Source organism: Notothenia rossii (genome assembly GCF_949606895.1).
Source record: "Notothenia rossii genome assembly, chromosome: 3".
NCBI lineage: Eukaryota > Metazoa > Chordata > Actinopteri > Perciformes > Nototheniidae > Notothenia > Notothenia rossii.
Window position 1 is genome coordinate 75907177 of NC_136901.1, and position 16524 is coordinate 75923700.

General features: G+C 40.2%; 3 protein-coding genes across 3 annotated transcripts; all 3 read left to right on the plus strand.

Moving 5' to 3' along the window:
• Nucleotides 1-1748: 1748 nt before the first annotated feature.
• LOC307031511 (protocadherin beta-15-like) lies at nt 1749-4247 on the plus strand (the record flags this gene model as incomplete). Its single annotated transcript, XM_079668700.1, has 1 exon — nt 1749-4247. The coding sequence occupies exon 1, from the start codon at nt 1833-1835 to the stop codon at nt 4245-4247; it is 2415 nt and encodes an 804-aa protein (XP_079524826.1). The 5' UTR covers nt 1749-1832.
• A 1535-nt stretch (nt 4248-5782) lies between these two features.
• Nucleotides 5783-8399, plus strand: LOC307033045 (protocadherin beta-15-like; the record flags this gene model as incomplete). The annotated part of the gene is made up of 1 exon (XM_079671314.1): nt 5783-8399. Exon 1 carries the CDS (start codon nt 5979-5981, stop codon nt 8397-8399), a length of 2421 nt encoding a protein of 806 aa, XP_079527440.1. The 5' UTR covers nt 5783-5978.
• A 2351-nt stretch (nt 8400-10750) lies between these two features.
• On the plus strand, nt 10751-15754 carry LOC307031526 (protocadherin gamma-A11-like). Its single transcript, XM_079668718.1, has one exon. The coding sequence runs from the start codon at nt 10857-10859 to the stop codon at nt 13239-13241; it is 2385 nt and encodes a 794-aa protein (XP_079524844.1). The 5' UTR covers nt 10751-10856; the 3' UTR covers nt 13242-15754.
• Nucleotides 15755-16524: the final 770 nt, after the last annotated feature.

A 16524-nucleotide genomic window follows, 5' to 3' on the forward strand; every position in this document is an offset into this window, starting at 1 on the left:
AGGTCTAATACTGTCTCTGTGTTTATCCTTCTTCAGTGACGATCCTGGCCATACTGTGGAGTGGAGCATGTGGTTTGATGGGCACTTTTTGCATGCAGATAGGTATATGGGTGATTTGCAGTGAGTGTTAATTGAAGGCAGCTACACGTGGTGATATTGTGATTTTGGGGAAACCCTCAGCAGTTGGCCAGAAGAATCACTTTTTAACTATTTAACTAGCACTATATATGTGATATTATAATCTTTATAGTTATTATCTCCTTGTCAGAGCCAGCCTTCAATCGTGGGACTTAGGTGTGTCGACTGTGGAAGCTGAACGAGTTTTAATCTGCATTTTATAATACTGAACTTTTTACCTGATTATTTATATAAAAAACGTTTTTAAACATTTGAACTTGAGGCTGCGTCCCTGTCCATCTTTTTACTCTTATCTGCGTGACTTGTCCTAAGGGCTCGAATTGGGGAACCCAGGTTAGCGTTAAGTATCCTAACCCCCTTTATTAACGCTGCCCCCCCCCCCCCCCGGTGGGGCAGGTCACATATACAATATAGTTTTGTGGAGAATACTAAGATTTTTTCAGTCATGGAAATGTGTATATATACATTTATTTCCTTGACAAGAACTGAAGAAATCTTCGTATTTTCCACAAAAATGTGTGTTATAGTGAACCAAAAGTCGTAATAGAGGCTTGCTTGTCAACATCCGGGTATTTTTGCACTGGTGGGCCATGTTAACAATACCGTGTCACTGACTCTCTGAGGGGTTGAAATCGTGTCATCCTGACGTCTCCCAGCGTGGACCAACGTGACATACGTCTGGGCGTGATACTGGGTTGGCTAAAGGACACATTACTTATAAATTGCTTTTCCAGATGCCCGTGTTCTATTTTATCCTCAAAATCAGGGATTTGAGTGATAGTTTTGGTGATCTAGATTAAAAACACACAAGTAAAAAAAGTAAATTAGCACATCAATATGTATCGGTGATCGAAATTGCTTGTTTGTCAATTAATCTCATTGTCTAAGGGATTCCATTGATTGCCTTATTTTCAGTGCAGTAATATTGTCATCCCTTTAATTTTAAATCTCATTGTGAATGTAAAGACAACAATATTTGTTACACCAGTGCAACATAAAAGGCAAACTGTTGCTCTGTTATTTTTCATTAGGTTCCCTATGAATCTCATATAATTTAATTAGATTTGATTCAAGAGGTCTTTGGAGAAAGCTGGAGGCAGATCTTTACATTTTTGACGACAAAAGCATTATACTTCATTTTATTTCAGAGGGAGAGAGATAGACACTTGCCTTTCTAATGAAAAGTTTGAGTATTAATCGGGCAACAATGAATTACTTGATCTGTGTTCCAATATCGTGTGGAGTGTTGTCTTATTTCTATTACTACGAAGAGCTGGGTGTGGATTACTATGAGCAGAAATAGTATTGTTTGAAAGCTTTAAAACACAGATAACAATCATCTTACTTATCTTAACGAAAAGTTAAACAACTTGAAAGTGCCTTATTAAAAGTTGTATTAAATAACTTATATAATGCCTTTTTATTAAAGTAAATATCCAGGTGACTTAGTGATATGTTAAGACAATATGCAGCAGAGCAGTTCTCTAAAGCTGTTATATTCTATGTTGGCTCACGGTGGCACTATAGACCAGCTAAGGATACAAGCTTTGAGCCTGCCTTTTTTAACACCCATTATTTGCTTCGACCACCCCTGTATTCTGTATATTTTTCAACACTGACGACACTTATGCTTGTAGGGCACATATTATCAACTTGATATCGACTTGTGTTGATTTGTGTAGTACTGCCTGAGGATGAGGAATAGACAGAACGTTTTTCAAAGCTACAGCTTTGTGTTTTTCTTTGTTGCGCTGCAATGCGCACACGGAGACCTGAGCTATTCTGTACAGGAGGAGGTCAAGCGCGGATCTGTTATTGGAAATATCGCCAAGGATCTGGGACTCGAGGTGGGAAGACTGTCTGCTCGCAAAGCTCGTGTCGATATGGAACAAAACGACAGACATTATTGCGGAATTAACCTTCGTAGTGGAGATTTAATCGTTGAGGAAAGGATCGACAGAGAGGAGCATTGTGGAGAAAAGCCTTCGTGTGTTCTTAAATTTGACTTGCTGTTAGAGAGTCCATTGGAGTTACACCGGTTGTCTCTGCAGGTGCAAGATATAAACGACAATTCACCAATTTTCCCGAAGGATATTGTAAAACTGGAAATACATGAGTCCGCTGTTAAAGGAGCTAGGTATCGCATAAATGCAGCTCACGATGCAGACATAGGAAAGAACTCAGTTGAAAGCTACATTTTGCAGCAAAACCCTCACTTTGTGTTCAATATTCAGACAACAAATGCAGGCAGTAAATATGGTGAGTTGGTTTTAGATAAAGAGTTAGACCGAGAGGAGCAGCAGGAAATGAAATTATTGCTCACAGCTTTGGATGGAGGCTCTCCTCAGAGATCCGGGACTGTAGTCATACACGTCATTGTACTTGATGCTAATGATAACTCGCCAATTTTCACTGAGTCTGTATATAAGGGCTCGTTAGCAGAAAACTCACCTATGAAAACCCCAGTTATCACTGTAAGTGCATCAGACGCAGACGAAGGGGTGAACGGAGAGGTTAGGTATGAATTTAGCCGACTCTCTGATAAATCACGAAAGCTTTTTTTTCTTGATGAGAAAACTGGAGAAATATTTGTGACAGGTGGCATTGATTATGAAGAGGGATCAAATTATGAAGTTATGGTTGAGGCCAAAGATGGTTATGGCCTCTCTTCCGAAGCAAAAGTGATAATTGACATCACTGATGTAAATGACAACGCCCCAGTGATATATTTAAAATCCCTGAATAACCCCATACCTGAGAACGTGTCACCTGGTGCAGAGGTGGGCATCATTAACGTGCAGGATAGAGACTCTGAGAATAACAGACAGGTCCGCTGCTCCATTCAACAAAACGTCCCTTTTAAGTTGGTTCCTTCTATTAAAAACTATTATTCTCTGTTGACCACGGGACAACTGGACCGTGAACTAGTGTCTGATTACAACATTACAATCACTGCCACTGACGAGGGCTCTCCCCCTCTGTCTTCCTCTAAAACTGTTCAGTTATCTGTAGCAGACATCAACGACCACCCACCTGTGTTTGAGGAGCAGTCCTACAGCGCACATGTGACAGAAAACAACCAACCTGGCTCCACTTTATGTTCCGTTACTGCTCAAGACCCCGACTGGAGACAAAACGGTACCGTGATTTATTCTCTGTTACCCGGTGAGGTGAACGGTGCCCCGGTGTCCTCCTATCTGTCTGTTAATGGAGACACAGGGGTGATCCACACTGTGAGGACGTTTGATTATGAACAGTTCAGGAGTTTTAAAATCCACGTGATCGCCAGGGACAACGGTTCTCCTCCGCTCAGCAGCAACGTGACCGTCAGTGTGTTCATATCGGATGTGAATGACAACTCTCCTCAGATACTGTACCCCTCCCCGGAGGGCAACTCCTTCATGACCGAGCTGGTCCCCAAAGCTGCACACGGAGGCTCTCTGGTGTCCAAAGTGATCGCGGTGGACGCGGACTCCGGACAGAACGCCTGGCTGTCCTATCATATAGTCAAATCCACTGACCCGGGACTTTTCACTATTGGTCTCCACAGCGGAGAGATCAGGACACAGCGGGACATTTCTGAGTCTGACAACATGAAACAGAACCTTATTGTGTCAGTGAAAGATAATGGACACCCCTCTCTCTCTGCCACCTGCTCCATGTATTTACTTATCTCTGATAACTTGGCTGAGGTGCCAGAACTGAAGGATATGACTTATGATGAGAAGAATTCCAAACTGACCTCTTATCTGATCATTGCGCTGGTGTCCGTGTCCACTTTTTTTCTCACCTTCATCATCATCATCCTGGGAGTGAGGTTTTGTCGCAGGAGAAAGCCCAGACTGTTGTTTGATGGAGCAGTCGCCATCCCCAGCGCTTATCTCCCTCCTAATTACGCAGATGTTGACGGAACAGGAACTTTACGCAGCGCTTACAATTATGACGCCTACCTGACAACAGGTTCCAGAACCAGTGACTTTAAGTTTGTGTCATCTTACAATGACAACACACTGCCTGCTGACCAGACTCTGAGGAAAAGCCCTTCAGACTTTGCTGAAGTGTTTGGAGACTGTGAGTCTTCTCCTGAGGTAGGAATTATTGTTACCTAATTTTGACATATTTGCACCATCTGATCCGAGCCGTTCAGATACATTTTTGCCGTTTTTTCTTTAAACGACAATTTAAGACAATGTAATATCGATAAAAGTAATGACACTGTACAAGTAACTAAGAGCTTACTTGATGCACTCAAAGGTCTTAATGATGCATCAATATTTGACACCAAAGTGTCTACCGTAAGCAGGCATTTCAAATAATTTGGTGATTGAAGTAGAGGCTTTTTTTAAATAAATTCCTTATTATTGAAAACATTTATATCTGTCAAAAGCAGCCCACCCCTTTTATTCGTTTTATTTGTTTTTAAACAGCAAAATGCAACCCAGTATCACGGCCAGACATGTATATGTCACCATGGTCCATGCTGGGACGTCAGGATGACACGGTTTCACCCCCTCAGAGGGGTTGTATTTTGTTGTATTGTTTTGTTCAAGTACATTTATTTAATACTATATATACATTATATAATTTTGTTGAGAGATTTTTTCAGTCAAGGAAATGTGTATGTATACATTTCCTTGAAAAGAAATGAAAACATCTTCGTATTTTCCACAAAGATGTGTGTTATTGAACCAAAAGTTGTAATAGAGGCTTGCTTGTCAACATCCGGGTATTTCTGCACTGGTGGGCCATGTTAACAATACCGTGTCACTGTGACGCTCTGAGGGGGTGAAACCGTGTCACCCTGACGTCTCCCAGCGTGGACCAATGTGACATATATACTTCTGGCCGTTATACTGGGTTGGCTAAAGGACACATTACTTATAAATTGGTTTTACAGATGCCCATGTATTTTATCCTCAAAATCAGGGATTTGAGTGATAGTTTTGGTGCTCTAAAAACAGACAAGTAAAAAAAGTAAATTAGCACATCAATATATATGTATTGGTGATCGAAATGGCTTCTTTGTCAATTAATCTCATTGTCTAAGGAATTCCATTTATTGCCTTATTTTCAGTGCAGTAATATTGCCATCCCTTTAATTTTAAATCTCATTGTGAATGTAAAGACAACAATATTTGTAAAATTGTTGCTCTGTTATTTTGCATTGACTTTCCTATGAATCTCATATAATTAAATTAAATTTAATAAATGTATTCAAGAGGTCTTTGGAGAAACCTTGAGGCAGATCTTTACATTTTTGACGACAAAGGCATTGTTCTTCGTTTTATTTCACAGGGAGAGAAGAGAGAGACATACTTGCTTTTGTAATCAACAGTTTGAGTATTAAGCGGGCAACAATGAATTACTTGATCTGTGTTCCGACATCGTGCGGAGTGTTGTCTTATTTCTATTAATATGAAGAGCTGTGTGTGGATTACTAGCAGAAATAGTATTGTTTGAAAGCTTTAAAACTCAGATAACAATAATCATTCTTATCTTAACGAAAAGTTAAACAACATGAAAGTGCCTTATTAAGAGTTGTATTAAATAACAATATATAATGCCTTTTTATGAAAGTAAATATCCAGGTGAGTTAGTGATATGTTAAGACAATATGCAGCAGAGCAGTTCTCTAAAGCTGTTATATTCTATGTTGGCTCACGGTGGCACTATAGACCAGCTAAGGATACAAGCGTTGAGCCTGCCTTTTTTAACACCCATTATTTGCTTCGACCACCTCTGTGTTCTATATCTTTCAACACTGACGACACTTATGCTTGTAGGGCACATATTATCAACTTGATATCGACTTGTCTTAATTTGTGTAGTACTGCCTGAGGATGAGGAATAGACGGAGCGTTTTTCAAAGCTACGGCTTTGTGTTTTTCTTTGTTGCGTTGCAATGCGCACACGGAGACCTGAGCTATTCTGTACAGGAGGAGCTCAAGCGCGGATCTGTTATTGGAAATATCGCCAAGGATCTGGGACTGGAGGTGGGAAGACTCTCTGCTCGAAAAGCTCGTGTCGATATGGAAAAAACCGACCGACATTATTGTGGAATTAACCTTCGAAGTGGAGATTTAATCGTTGAGGAAAGGATCGACAGAGAGGAGCATTGTGGAGAAAAGCCTTCGTGTGTTCTTAAATTTGACTTGCTGTTAGAGAGTCCATTGGAGTTACACCGGTTGTCCCTGCAGGTGCAAGATATAAACGACAATTCACCAATTTTCCCGAAGGATATTGTAAAACTGGAAATAGGTGAGTCCGCTGACAAAGGAGCTAGGTATCGCATAAATGCAGCTCACGATGCAGACATAGGAAAGAACTCAGCTGAAAGCTACATTTTGCAGCAAAACCCTCACTTTGTGTTCAATATTCAAACAACAAATGCTGGAAGAAAATATGGTGAGTTGGTTTTAGATAAAGAGTTGGACCGAGAGGAGCAGCAGGAAATGAAATTATTGCTCACAGCTTTGGATGGCGGCTCTCCTCAGAGATCCGGGACTGTAGTCATACACGTCATTGTACTTGATGCTAATGATAACTCCCCAGTTTTCACTGAGTCTGTATATATGGGCACGTTACCAGAAAACTCACCTATGAAAACCCCAGTTATCACTGTAAGTGCCTCAGACGCAGACGAAGGGGTAAACGGAGAGGTTAGGTATGAATTTAGCCGACTCTCTGATAAATCACAAAAGCTATTTTTAATAGATGAGAAAACTGGAGAAATATTTGTGACAGGTAACATTGATTATGAAGAGGGATCAAATTATGAAGTTATGGTTGAGGCCAAAGATGGTTATGGCCTCTCTTCCGAAGCAAAAGTGATAATTGACATCACTGATGTGAATGATAATGCTCCTGTAATATACCTCAAATCCCTGACTAAACCCATACCTGAGAACGTGTCACCAGGTTCAGAGGTGGGCATCATTAACGTGCAGGATAGAGACTCTGAGACTAACGGACAGGTCCGCTGCTCCATTCAGCAAAACGTCCCTTTTAAATTGGTTCCTTCTATTAAAAACTATTATTCTCTGGTGACCACAGGACAACTGGACCGTGAACTAGTGTCTGATTACAACATTACAATCACTGCCACTGACGAGGGCTCACCCCCTCTGTCCTCCTCTAAAACTGTTCAGTTATCTGTAGCAGACATCAACGACAACCCACCTGTGTTTGAGGAGCAGTCCTACAGCACATATGTGACTGAAAACAACAAACCTGGCTCCACTTTATGTTCCGTTACAGCTCGAGACCCCGACTGGAGACAAAACGGTACCGTGATTTATTCTCTGTTACCCGGTGAGGTGAACGGTGCCCCGGTGTCCTCCTATCTGTCTGTTAACGGAGACACGGGGGTGATCCACGCTGTGAGGTCGTTTGATTATGAACAGTTCAGGAGTTTTAAAGTGCACGTGATGGCCAGAGACAACGGTTCTCCTCCGCTCAGCAGCAACGTGACCGTCAGTGTGTTCATATCGGATGTGAATGACAACTCTCCTCAGATACTGTACCCCGCCCCGGAGGGCAACTCCTTCATGACCGAGCTGGTCCCCAAAGCATCACACGTAGGCTCTCTGGTGTCAAAAGTGATCGCGGTGGACGCAGACTCCGGACAGAACGCCTGGCTGTCCTATCATATAGTCAAATCCACTGATCCGGGACTTTTCATTATTGGTCTCCACAGCGGAGAGATCAGGACACAGCGGGACATTTCTGAGTCTGACAGCATGAAACAGAACCTTATTGTGTCAGTGAAAGATAACGGACAGCCCTCTCTCTCTGCCACCTGCTCCATGTATTTACTTATCTCTGATAACTTGGCTGAGGTGCCAGAACTGAAGGATAGGTCTTATGATGAGAAGAATTCCAAACTGACCTCTTATCTGATCATTGCGCTGGTGTCCGTGTCCACTTTTTTTCTCACCTTCATCATCATCATCCTGGGAGTGAGGTTTTGTCGCAGGAGAAAGCCCAGACTGTTGTTTGATGGAGCAGTCGCCATCCCCAGCGCTTATCTCCCTCCTAATTACGCAGATGTTGACGGAACAGGAACTTTACGCAGCGCTTACAATTATGACGCCTACCTGACAACAGGTTCTAGAACCAGTGACTTTAAGTTTGTGTCATCTTACAATGACAACACACTGCCTGCTGACCAGAGTCTGAGGAAAAGCCCTTCAGACTTTGCTGAAGTGTTTGGAGATTGTGATTCTTCTCCTGAGGTAGGGCCATGTATTATATCATCATAGTTGTGTTCATCATCCTGAAAAAAGTTGTATTTACTCACTACTTCTATTCTATGGATGTCATGTAGACTTATTTAGAGTATTCTTTGAAAAAATATTATGGTCTCTAAATTAGTTAGATGTCATTAGGTGGTAAATGTTGTGGAATGTATCTTCTTCTTAACTTGCCTTCTATCTCCCCATGATGTCCCTTTATGCTCTAGGAATCCCTTGACATTATTAAATCTGTCCATGGTTCTGACATCGGTTTGACAGTAGGTTTTATTTTTAGGGCTAATTTAGAAAAGGAAATATGTTTTGATTTGATTTCCTCTTTGAGTTTCATTCATCTAAACTTGCTTAGATATTGTTATTTGATTTTGATGTTCACTGCATTTTATTTATGTGTTACTCTTATTTGATTGAATCGTATGGGACTTCTTTATAAAATACATTGGAGCTGATTACTTCTACTTGATATTGAGACACTGTGTAAGAGCACCAATTAGTTGAAGGTTTTGCATATGCTTTCCTTTCTGCTTGAGCATATTGTTCTAATTTGGAATATCATTTTCCAGGCTTTTGTATGATTTCATATGAATGCATTTTACTTGATAGATATTGTATTTTGTTGTCCATGTGAAAACCTAATTACAAAACGTTTGCTCAAAAACTTGCACTCTCAATATGAGGTGCTCTGAATACATTATGTGTTCCCAGAATACATTTATCGTCATCAAAGGATTTGCTTTACTGGTCTGAGGTATGGGGGATATTGTCAGGCACATTGTCATATATAAATTAAACTTTTCCTGACAGTAATAATTGAGTACACAAAAGTGCACAAGAGAGGGAAAAAGAATCCTCTCTACATTTAAAGGCATACAATTGCAACCATCACATAGCATAATCAGTTTTGATTTTCATTTCAGAAGTAGATCATGTCTATAGTGATGCATTTCAAAGTTGGTGGTTAGCCTGTTTAAAAGTATGTCAAATGTAAGAGTTAAATTAGTGAACATATGCCCCAATGTATAACACTTTATTGCAAAATGTTTATGTTCGCTTATTAGTGTTTAAATGACCAACAACAATTACAACATGTTGCTTTTTTATTTGTATACTGTGTGGATTCGATCATACAAATACTTTATTTATTTCTGGGAAATATGTGCGATGTTTTTGTCTCCAAGTTGACAAAAAAAAACTTCAGTATGCAGTCATTATTCCATTCGATCTGTAGTCATTACCATGCAGTAATAAAATAAACAACCTTTTGGTCTAATGAATGGAGGCACACATTGCTTTAAGTTAGTCTTTGAAGTCAAATGATCCTCCATTAGGTTTAAAGTCATTGATCATAATGCTTTCATAATTAGCTTACATATGCTTTCAATCGGAACCATTACATAATTTATGAACACAAATAGTTTTACAAGAGGATATTTAACAACAGTGTCTTAACTTTAAATGATCCCATCCTATCTCATTCATGTGGAAATGGGAAGGATGCACATCTAGGGAGGAAAAACTGACCAGTGTGAGTTAGGAACATAACATTTAGGGATATCGAAGCTGTTAAGGCATACTAACATGTTGTGCACTTGTAAACAAATATAACTGCATCCCACCTTAGTTATTATTATGTGTGTTAAATTGACAAGCCAAATATTATTTGGAAGAATCTGATTGTTTTGCCTCTCTCTCTTTTTTTCTCATACAAAATAAGCCAACAATATAAATGAAGTGGGATCTTGTTTGCATGCTAATACGCATTTAAGTTTCCTTATTTATTTCCACCTTTTACCTGCATGCTTTGTCCGTCTGTCTGTTTGTCTGTCTGTTTCATTAGGCAGCAATTTGAGTGAGCATTCATTTGCAGTAAACAGTATGCTCACTTTTATAAGGGTTGATGGTATATTTACACATTTCAACAGATATGATTGTTTGGATCTTTTACTCTTTGTCTTTGCATCTCGATGCATTATAAGAACATATTTGTTTGGGTTCCTCTGTCTACCAGGTCAGTGACCCGGCAGGGACATATGTTTGCGGAATTGTATTTCATGAGGAGAATTTACCTTCTTTCTTAAAACTTTTTCTTTCCAAATTACATGTAGGCCTACGTCGTTTTTGTTGCGAGCGACAGTGTGAAAGTGACATGCTATTGATATCGCTCCTTGATCAGTTTGAGATGCCATTTGTTTTTTTCAAATATTGAAAACTATCTTACTACCAGAATATAGCGTCTATTTCTTTTTTCCACTCATGGTGTCGCTATTGGCCAGGCTATACGTGAAAAATTACCTCTCCACCCTTTGGTATGAGACAACTGAACGGGTAATTTTTCAATTGCTGTTGTTCCGGGGAAGCAGTCCGAGTTACTAAAGTGCCATCGTTTTTCTGTTGATTTTTCTGGATGATCCCTGTTGAATTTGCAATCTTAGCGAAAACCGTTTCATTTCTAACAAACACATCGTCATGATGGAGCTCAGACTGAGCTACTTCGTTTTGTTTCTATTGTTGAAACACGTGAACGGGGACGTGAGCTATTCCTTTCAAGAGGAAATGAAGCGTGGATCCGTTATTGGGAATATAGCGAAGGATCTTAACCTGGAATCGAGTAAATTGTCTACAAGGAATGTCCGCATTGATGCCACAGGAAACCGCAAACGTTATTGTGACATCAATCTCAGCAACGGGGATTTAATTGTTGCCGACAGGATCGACCGGGAGGAGCTTTGTGGAGAAAAGCTGTCGTGTGTAATAAAACGCGATATTGTTTTGGAGAATCCCCTGGAACTGCATCTGCTCAGTCTACACGTTCAAGACATTAATGATAACTCGCCACAATTTCAAGAAGAATCAATAAATATAGAAATCCAAGAGTCGGCAGACAGGGGGGCTCGTTTTGTGCTGGAGGAGGCGCACGATGCGGATGTAGGGCAGAATTCAGTTCAGCAGTACAGCCTCAAAAATAATAATAATTTCATTTTGTCTGTTGATGGAAACTCAATAGAGCTTGTTCTTGAAAAGGAACTTGATCGGGAAAAACAACAAGAGATCCATTTGCTCCTCACTGCTTTAGATGGAGGCTCTCCTCAGAGATCAGGTACTGTAGTCATACACGTCACTGTGCTGGATGCTAATGATAACGCCCCAGTGTTTAGCAAGGCCGTCTATAAAGCAAGTCTACCTGAAAACTCTCCTGTAGACACTGTAGTTGTCACAGTGAGTGCTACTGATGCAGACGAGGGAGTCAACGGAGATGTGACGTATGAATTTGGACACGTGACTGAAGATATAAAGAGAATGTTTAGTGTTGACCGTAAAATCGGTGAAATAAAAGTGAATGATGCAATTGACTTTGAGGCTGCGATGACATATGATTTGCGCATTAAAGCAAAGGATGGTTTGGGATTGTCGTCTTATACAAAGGTAACAGTTACTGTCACAGATGTTAATGACAACACACCTATAATCTATGTGAAATCTCTGACAAATCCAGTGCCTGAGAACGTGTCACCTGGTTCAGAGGTGGGCATCATTAACGTGCAGGATGCAGATTCGGAAAATAACCAACTGGTCCGCTGCTCAATTCGGAATAATGCCCCTTTTAAATTGGTTCCTTCTATTAAAAACTATTATTCTCTGATGACCACAGGACAACTGGACCGTGAACTAGTGTCTGATTACAACATTACAATCACTGCCACTGACGAGGGCGCTCCCCCTCTGTCCTCCTCCAAAACTGTTCAGTTATCTGTAGCAGACATCAACGACAACCCACCTGTGTTTGAGGAGCAGTCCTACAGCGCATATGTGACTGAAAACAACAAACCTGGCTCCACTTTATGTTCCGTTACTGCTCGAGACCCCGACTGGAGACAAAACGGTACCGTGATTTATTCTATATTACCCGGTGAGGTGAACGATGCCCCGGTGTCCTCCTATCTCTTTGTTAACGGAGACACGGGGGTGATCCACGCTCTGAGGACGTTTGATTATGAACAGTTCAGGAGTTTTAAAGTGCACGTGATGGCCAGAGACAACGGTTCTCCTCCGCTCAGCAGCAACGTGACCGTGAGTGTGTTCATATCGGATGTGAATGACAACTCTCCTCAGATACTGTACCCCGCCCCGGAGGGCAACTCCTTCATGACCGAGCTGGTCCCCAAAGCTGCACACGGAGGCTCTCTGGTGTCCAAAGTGATCGCGGTGGATGCGGACTCCGGACAGAACGCCTGGTTGTCCTATCATATAGTCAAATCCACTGATCCGGGACTTTTCACTATTGGTCTCCACAGCGGAGAGATCAGGACACAGCGGGACATTTCTGAGTCTGACAGCATGAAACAGAACCTTGTTGTGTCAGTGAAAGATAACGGACAGCCCTCTCTCTCTGCCACCTGCTCCATGTATTTACTTATCTCTGATAACTTGGCTGAGGTGCCAGAACTGAAGGATATGTCTTACGATGAGAAGAACTCCAAACTGACCTCTTATCTGATCATAGCGCTTGTGTCCGTGTCCACCTTTTTCCTTACCTTCATCATCATCATCCTGGGTGTGAGGTTTTGTCGCAGGAGAAAGCCCAGACTGTTGTTTGATGGAGCAGTTGCCATCCCCAGCGCTTATCTCCCTCCTAATTACGCAGATGTTGACGGAACAGGAACTTTACGCAGCGCTTACAATTATGACGCCTACCTGACAACAGGTTCCAGAACCAGTGACTTTAAGTTTGTGTCATCTTATAATGACAACACACTGCCTGCTGACCAGACTCTGAGGAAAAGCCCTTCAGACTTTGCTGAAGTGTTTGGAGATTGTGATTCTTCTCCTGAGGTAGGGACACCACCCATATAATTAAATGTGTGTTCATCCTCCTGAAGTAGCTCTTCCCTGCTTTGTTCGGATTAATTTATCCTTTGTATTGTTTAGAGGTATAAATATACGCACAGAAACTTTTGTCAAATGTTTTATCAATAAATAAATAGCCTACATTCAAACACAGTTTCCTTTAAACATGTTATTCTTAGTTAATTGCACATTAAATAGCTGGATAAACTCAAGGATTTGTTTTTATACTTCTTCAGTTGTGTGGCATTATTGTCATTGTGTGTTTGTATCCCTTGTTTCAGTCCATGTGCCTTCTGTGTTAAGCAGCTATTGCAAAGGTTTGTGTTTTATAACATTCTGTTTCCTGAACAAGCTTGTTGTTCAGATTTTGAAATCTTTTATTTCAACCGGTTCCTTTTTTTCATACAGTAAATAACTAACCTTAGGTTTATTAGATTAGAGTTTTGCTTGTTGTTAATTTACATCACTTGATCATTTTTGTTTTCAATCAAGTTACGTAAATGAATAGATTCTTGAAACATAGAAATAATTTGTACGAGAGTGAATTTGTCATGGAAATGTTTTGTTTTTATTCAAAGTCATCAGAGTTTTCATATTATCAAAAGTAGTTCTTTCTAAATCTTTCAGATCATCTGTAATGTTGTCATTGTAATATGGCTGATTGTTATTAGAGATGTCTTGTTCTCTTTTGTTCAGTATAAATTAAGTTGATTGCTGATGTTGAGCTGGGACATTGGGCTATTCTTTTTGGGTTATTGGATTGGAAGTCATTTGCACATTGCTTTGGTCAAATGTGTCTGCCACATAAATACATGTACACGTTGATCTTACTCTTGAGACCAGAGTATAAATCTTATAATATTATCCAGCAGATCTTTTTTTATATACATTAACAGCGGAACAACTGGCAATTTACTGACTTGCTGATGCTACTAATCCTCGTTATTTAGGATGAGAGCATAACCAGTAGTAGGCTATGTGTGTTTTGCATTTGAGTCCAGTCCACACCGCTTCAGATTGTTCTGCTGATTGCTTTCTCTTCTAACCACTGTTGCTTTGAGGAAAACATTTTGACAGGAAAAACAACAAAAAAACAATACATATTATTGAGTCTGTCTTTTCATTGTGAGAATCCTGGCTTGGTTGTGTTTAGTAGACCTATTATGATAGATTGTCAGATTCTAACTTGACAGAACATCACTTGTTCATCAATATGCAGTCCCAGTTGCACACAGGTAGTTTAGGCAGGTCATGCTGACAGAGTAAGGGACTTTCTTTACATCGTTTTTCTAGTCTATTAGTATTTGTAACGTCTTTTCTAACTCATTGTTTTCTGTGGGTTTACCATGTTAAAAGTGATGCGCCTTAATTTGTTTTCCTGGTTATGCTGCCCATGTCTTGTTGTTTTTCAGATTGTTATCAGAGCTGGATCTAATGCATCTGTTGTTGTCTTGTTGATAAACATTGAAAAACTGTATGATTTATCTCTAATGAGTGATGGTATTAAGGAGGGTATCCAGCCTCTTTGTACAAAAGGGCAGAGGCTGGATCAATGCATCTTTTACTGTTTATGGTGTGGTCAAGCTTTGGGATCATCTTGAATCATCATACTTTCTGTACATCTGCAGTGTTTGACACGTCTATAGTACACTTGGTACAGGTTGACTTTAAGGGTTGTGGTATCTCTTGTTGAACAGGACACTGCTCTTTATGTCCTCTGTTTTCGGACAGACATTTTTGACAGTGTGCTAATTGTCCTTGGTGCTGAACAGCTGATATGGGCTTTTTGTTTAGTTTTCTCCACAACTTAAAACTAAAAATACTTTGAGCTCTCCCTGCAGTCATTTAAATAAACCAAGCAATTTAGGAAATCCAAATGAAGTTAATGTTATCAAAACATTCACAGAGCCTAATGACTGGGTTAAAATGAAGGAAACAATATATAACTATAACAACATGTGAATTGTTAAATCTTTAAAGGTGGAGTCTCATTGTTCCTCATAAATAATTTCCTTTAAAATATAAAAAGCTACTTCCCCGTTTAATCCAACTGAAGATCCACGCGCGCTGTATTCCACATTTTTACAACCCTTCAGATGCTTATCTTGACGATAGTCATTTCCGCAAATGTAGTTTTACTACTTTGAAAAGCAGTGGGGAAATATAGAAAACATCCTAATTCGGAGCATTACTAACAAGTCAATACAAGTAAGTAGATGTATTTTTATTTCATTTATATTGTTGGCTGCACAGGATAATATCAGATGATATAAACAGTAAATAGTAGAACAAGTCTAAACAACAGTATGGACTGTATCATCACAGTTACAAAACACACAATTTAAAACAAATCAGACATAAGTTTATATGCACGAAATAAGTAGAATATTCAAAGCCAGTGTCCATAGTGTCCATAGTGTCACAGTGCAGGCAGTTTTTAAGGGTCGTGGACTTTGTTCTTAAGAAACAAAAACACACACACACAGCCTTTGTATCTGTGTGTGTGTGTGTGTGTGTGTGTGTGTGTGTGCGCGCGTGCGTGCGTGCGTGCGTGCGTGTGCGTGTGCGTGTGCGTGTGCGTGTGCGTGTGCGTGTGCGTGTGCGTGTGGGTGTGGGTGTGGGTGTGGGTGTGGGTGTGTGTGTGTGTGTGTTCATGTGATTTTCTCTTTTGACTTTCCTCTGTTTTCAGGCCAATATGTTTAAATGGCTGGGCTCATTTCTCTGTCCTTGGTGCTGAACAGCTGATGCACCTTTTTGTTTAGTTTTTTCTTCACACTTTCATCAACTTCACACCATTACTACCATGGTTTCTCTCTGTCTTTCACTATATGTCCCTTTCTGTCAAATGTTTCATCAGAATAAAGTCTGAGTTTCATGCAGGTAGTTTGGACAGGTATACAGAAGGAAATACTTTCTCTTTCAGGTTAAATAGTTTTTCTGGGACATTTATTTTAGTAAAGGCTCTTCTGGCTAATGTTTTGAACTTGGATTTATTGGGTTTTAGTAATGTGTATTAACTGTAGGAGCCATGACACATACATACTAGTGCATTTTTAATATACACATTTGTTTTGTACTGGTTTGTATTATTATAAGATATTTGTTAGATCGCTATGGGTTGGTTGCTTTGGGTCACATGGTTATGGGCATTACTCAGGGGAATAATAATCCTGTTGACCTGGGTGAGGTGTGTGTCTGTGTGGAAGAGAGGGTGACACAGGGTCGTTGTACTTTTTGTTGACTGCAAGTTTAATGATTGCTTTGATTATTATAACAATGTCTATGTCTA

Bases quoted from the DNA above. Each gene is read 5' to 3' on its own strand.
- LOC307031526 (XM_079668718.1), top strand. From the start codon at position 10,857: ATGATGGAGCTCAGACTGAGCTACTTCGTTTTGTTTCTATTGTTGAAA.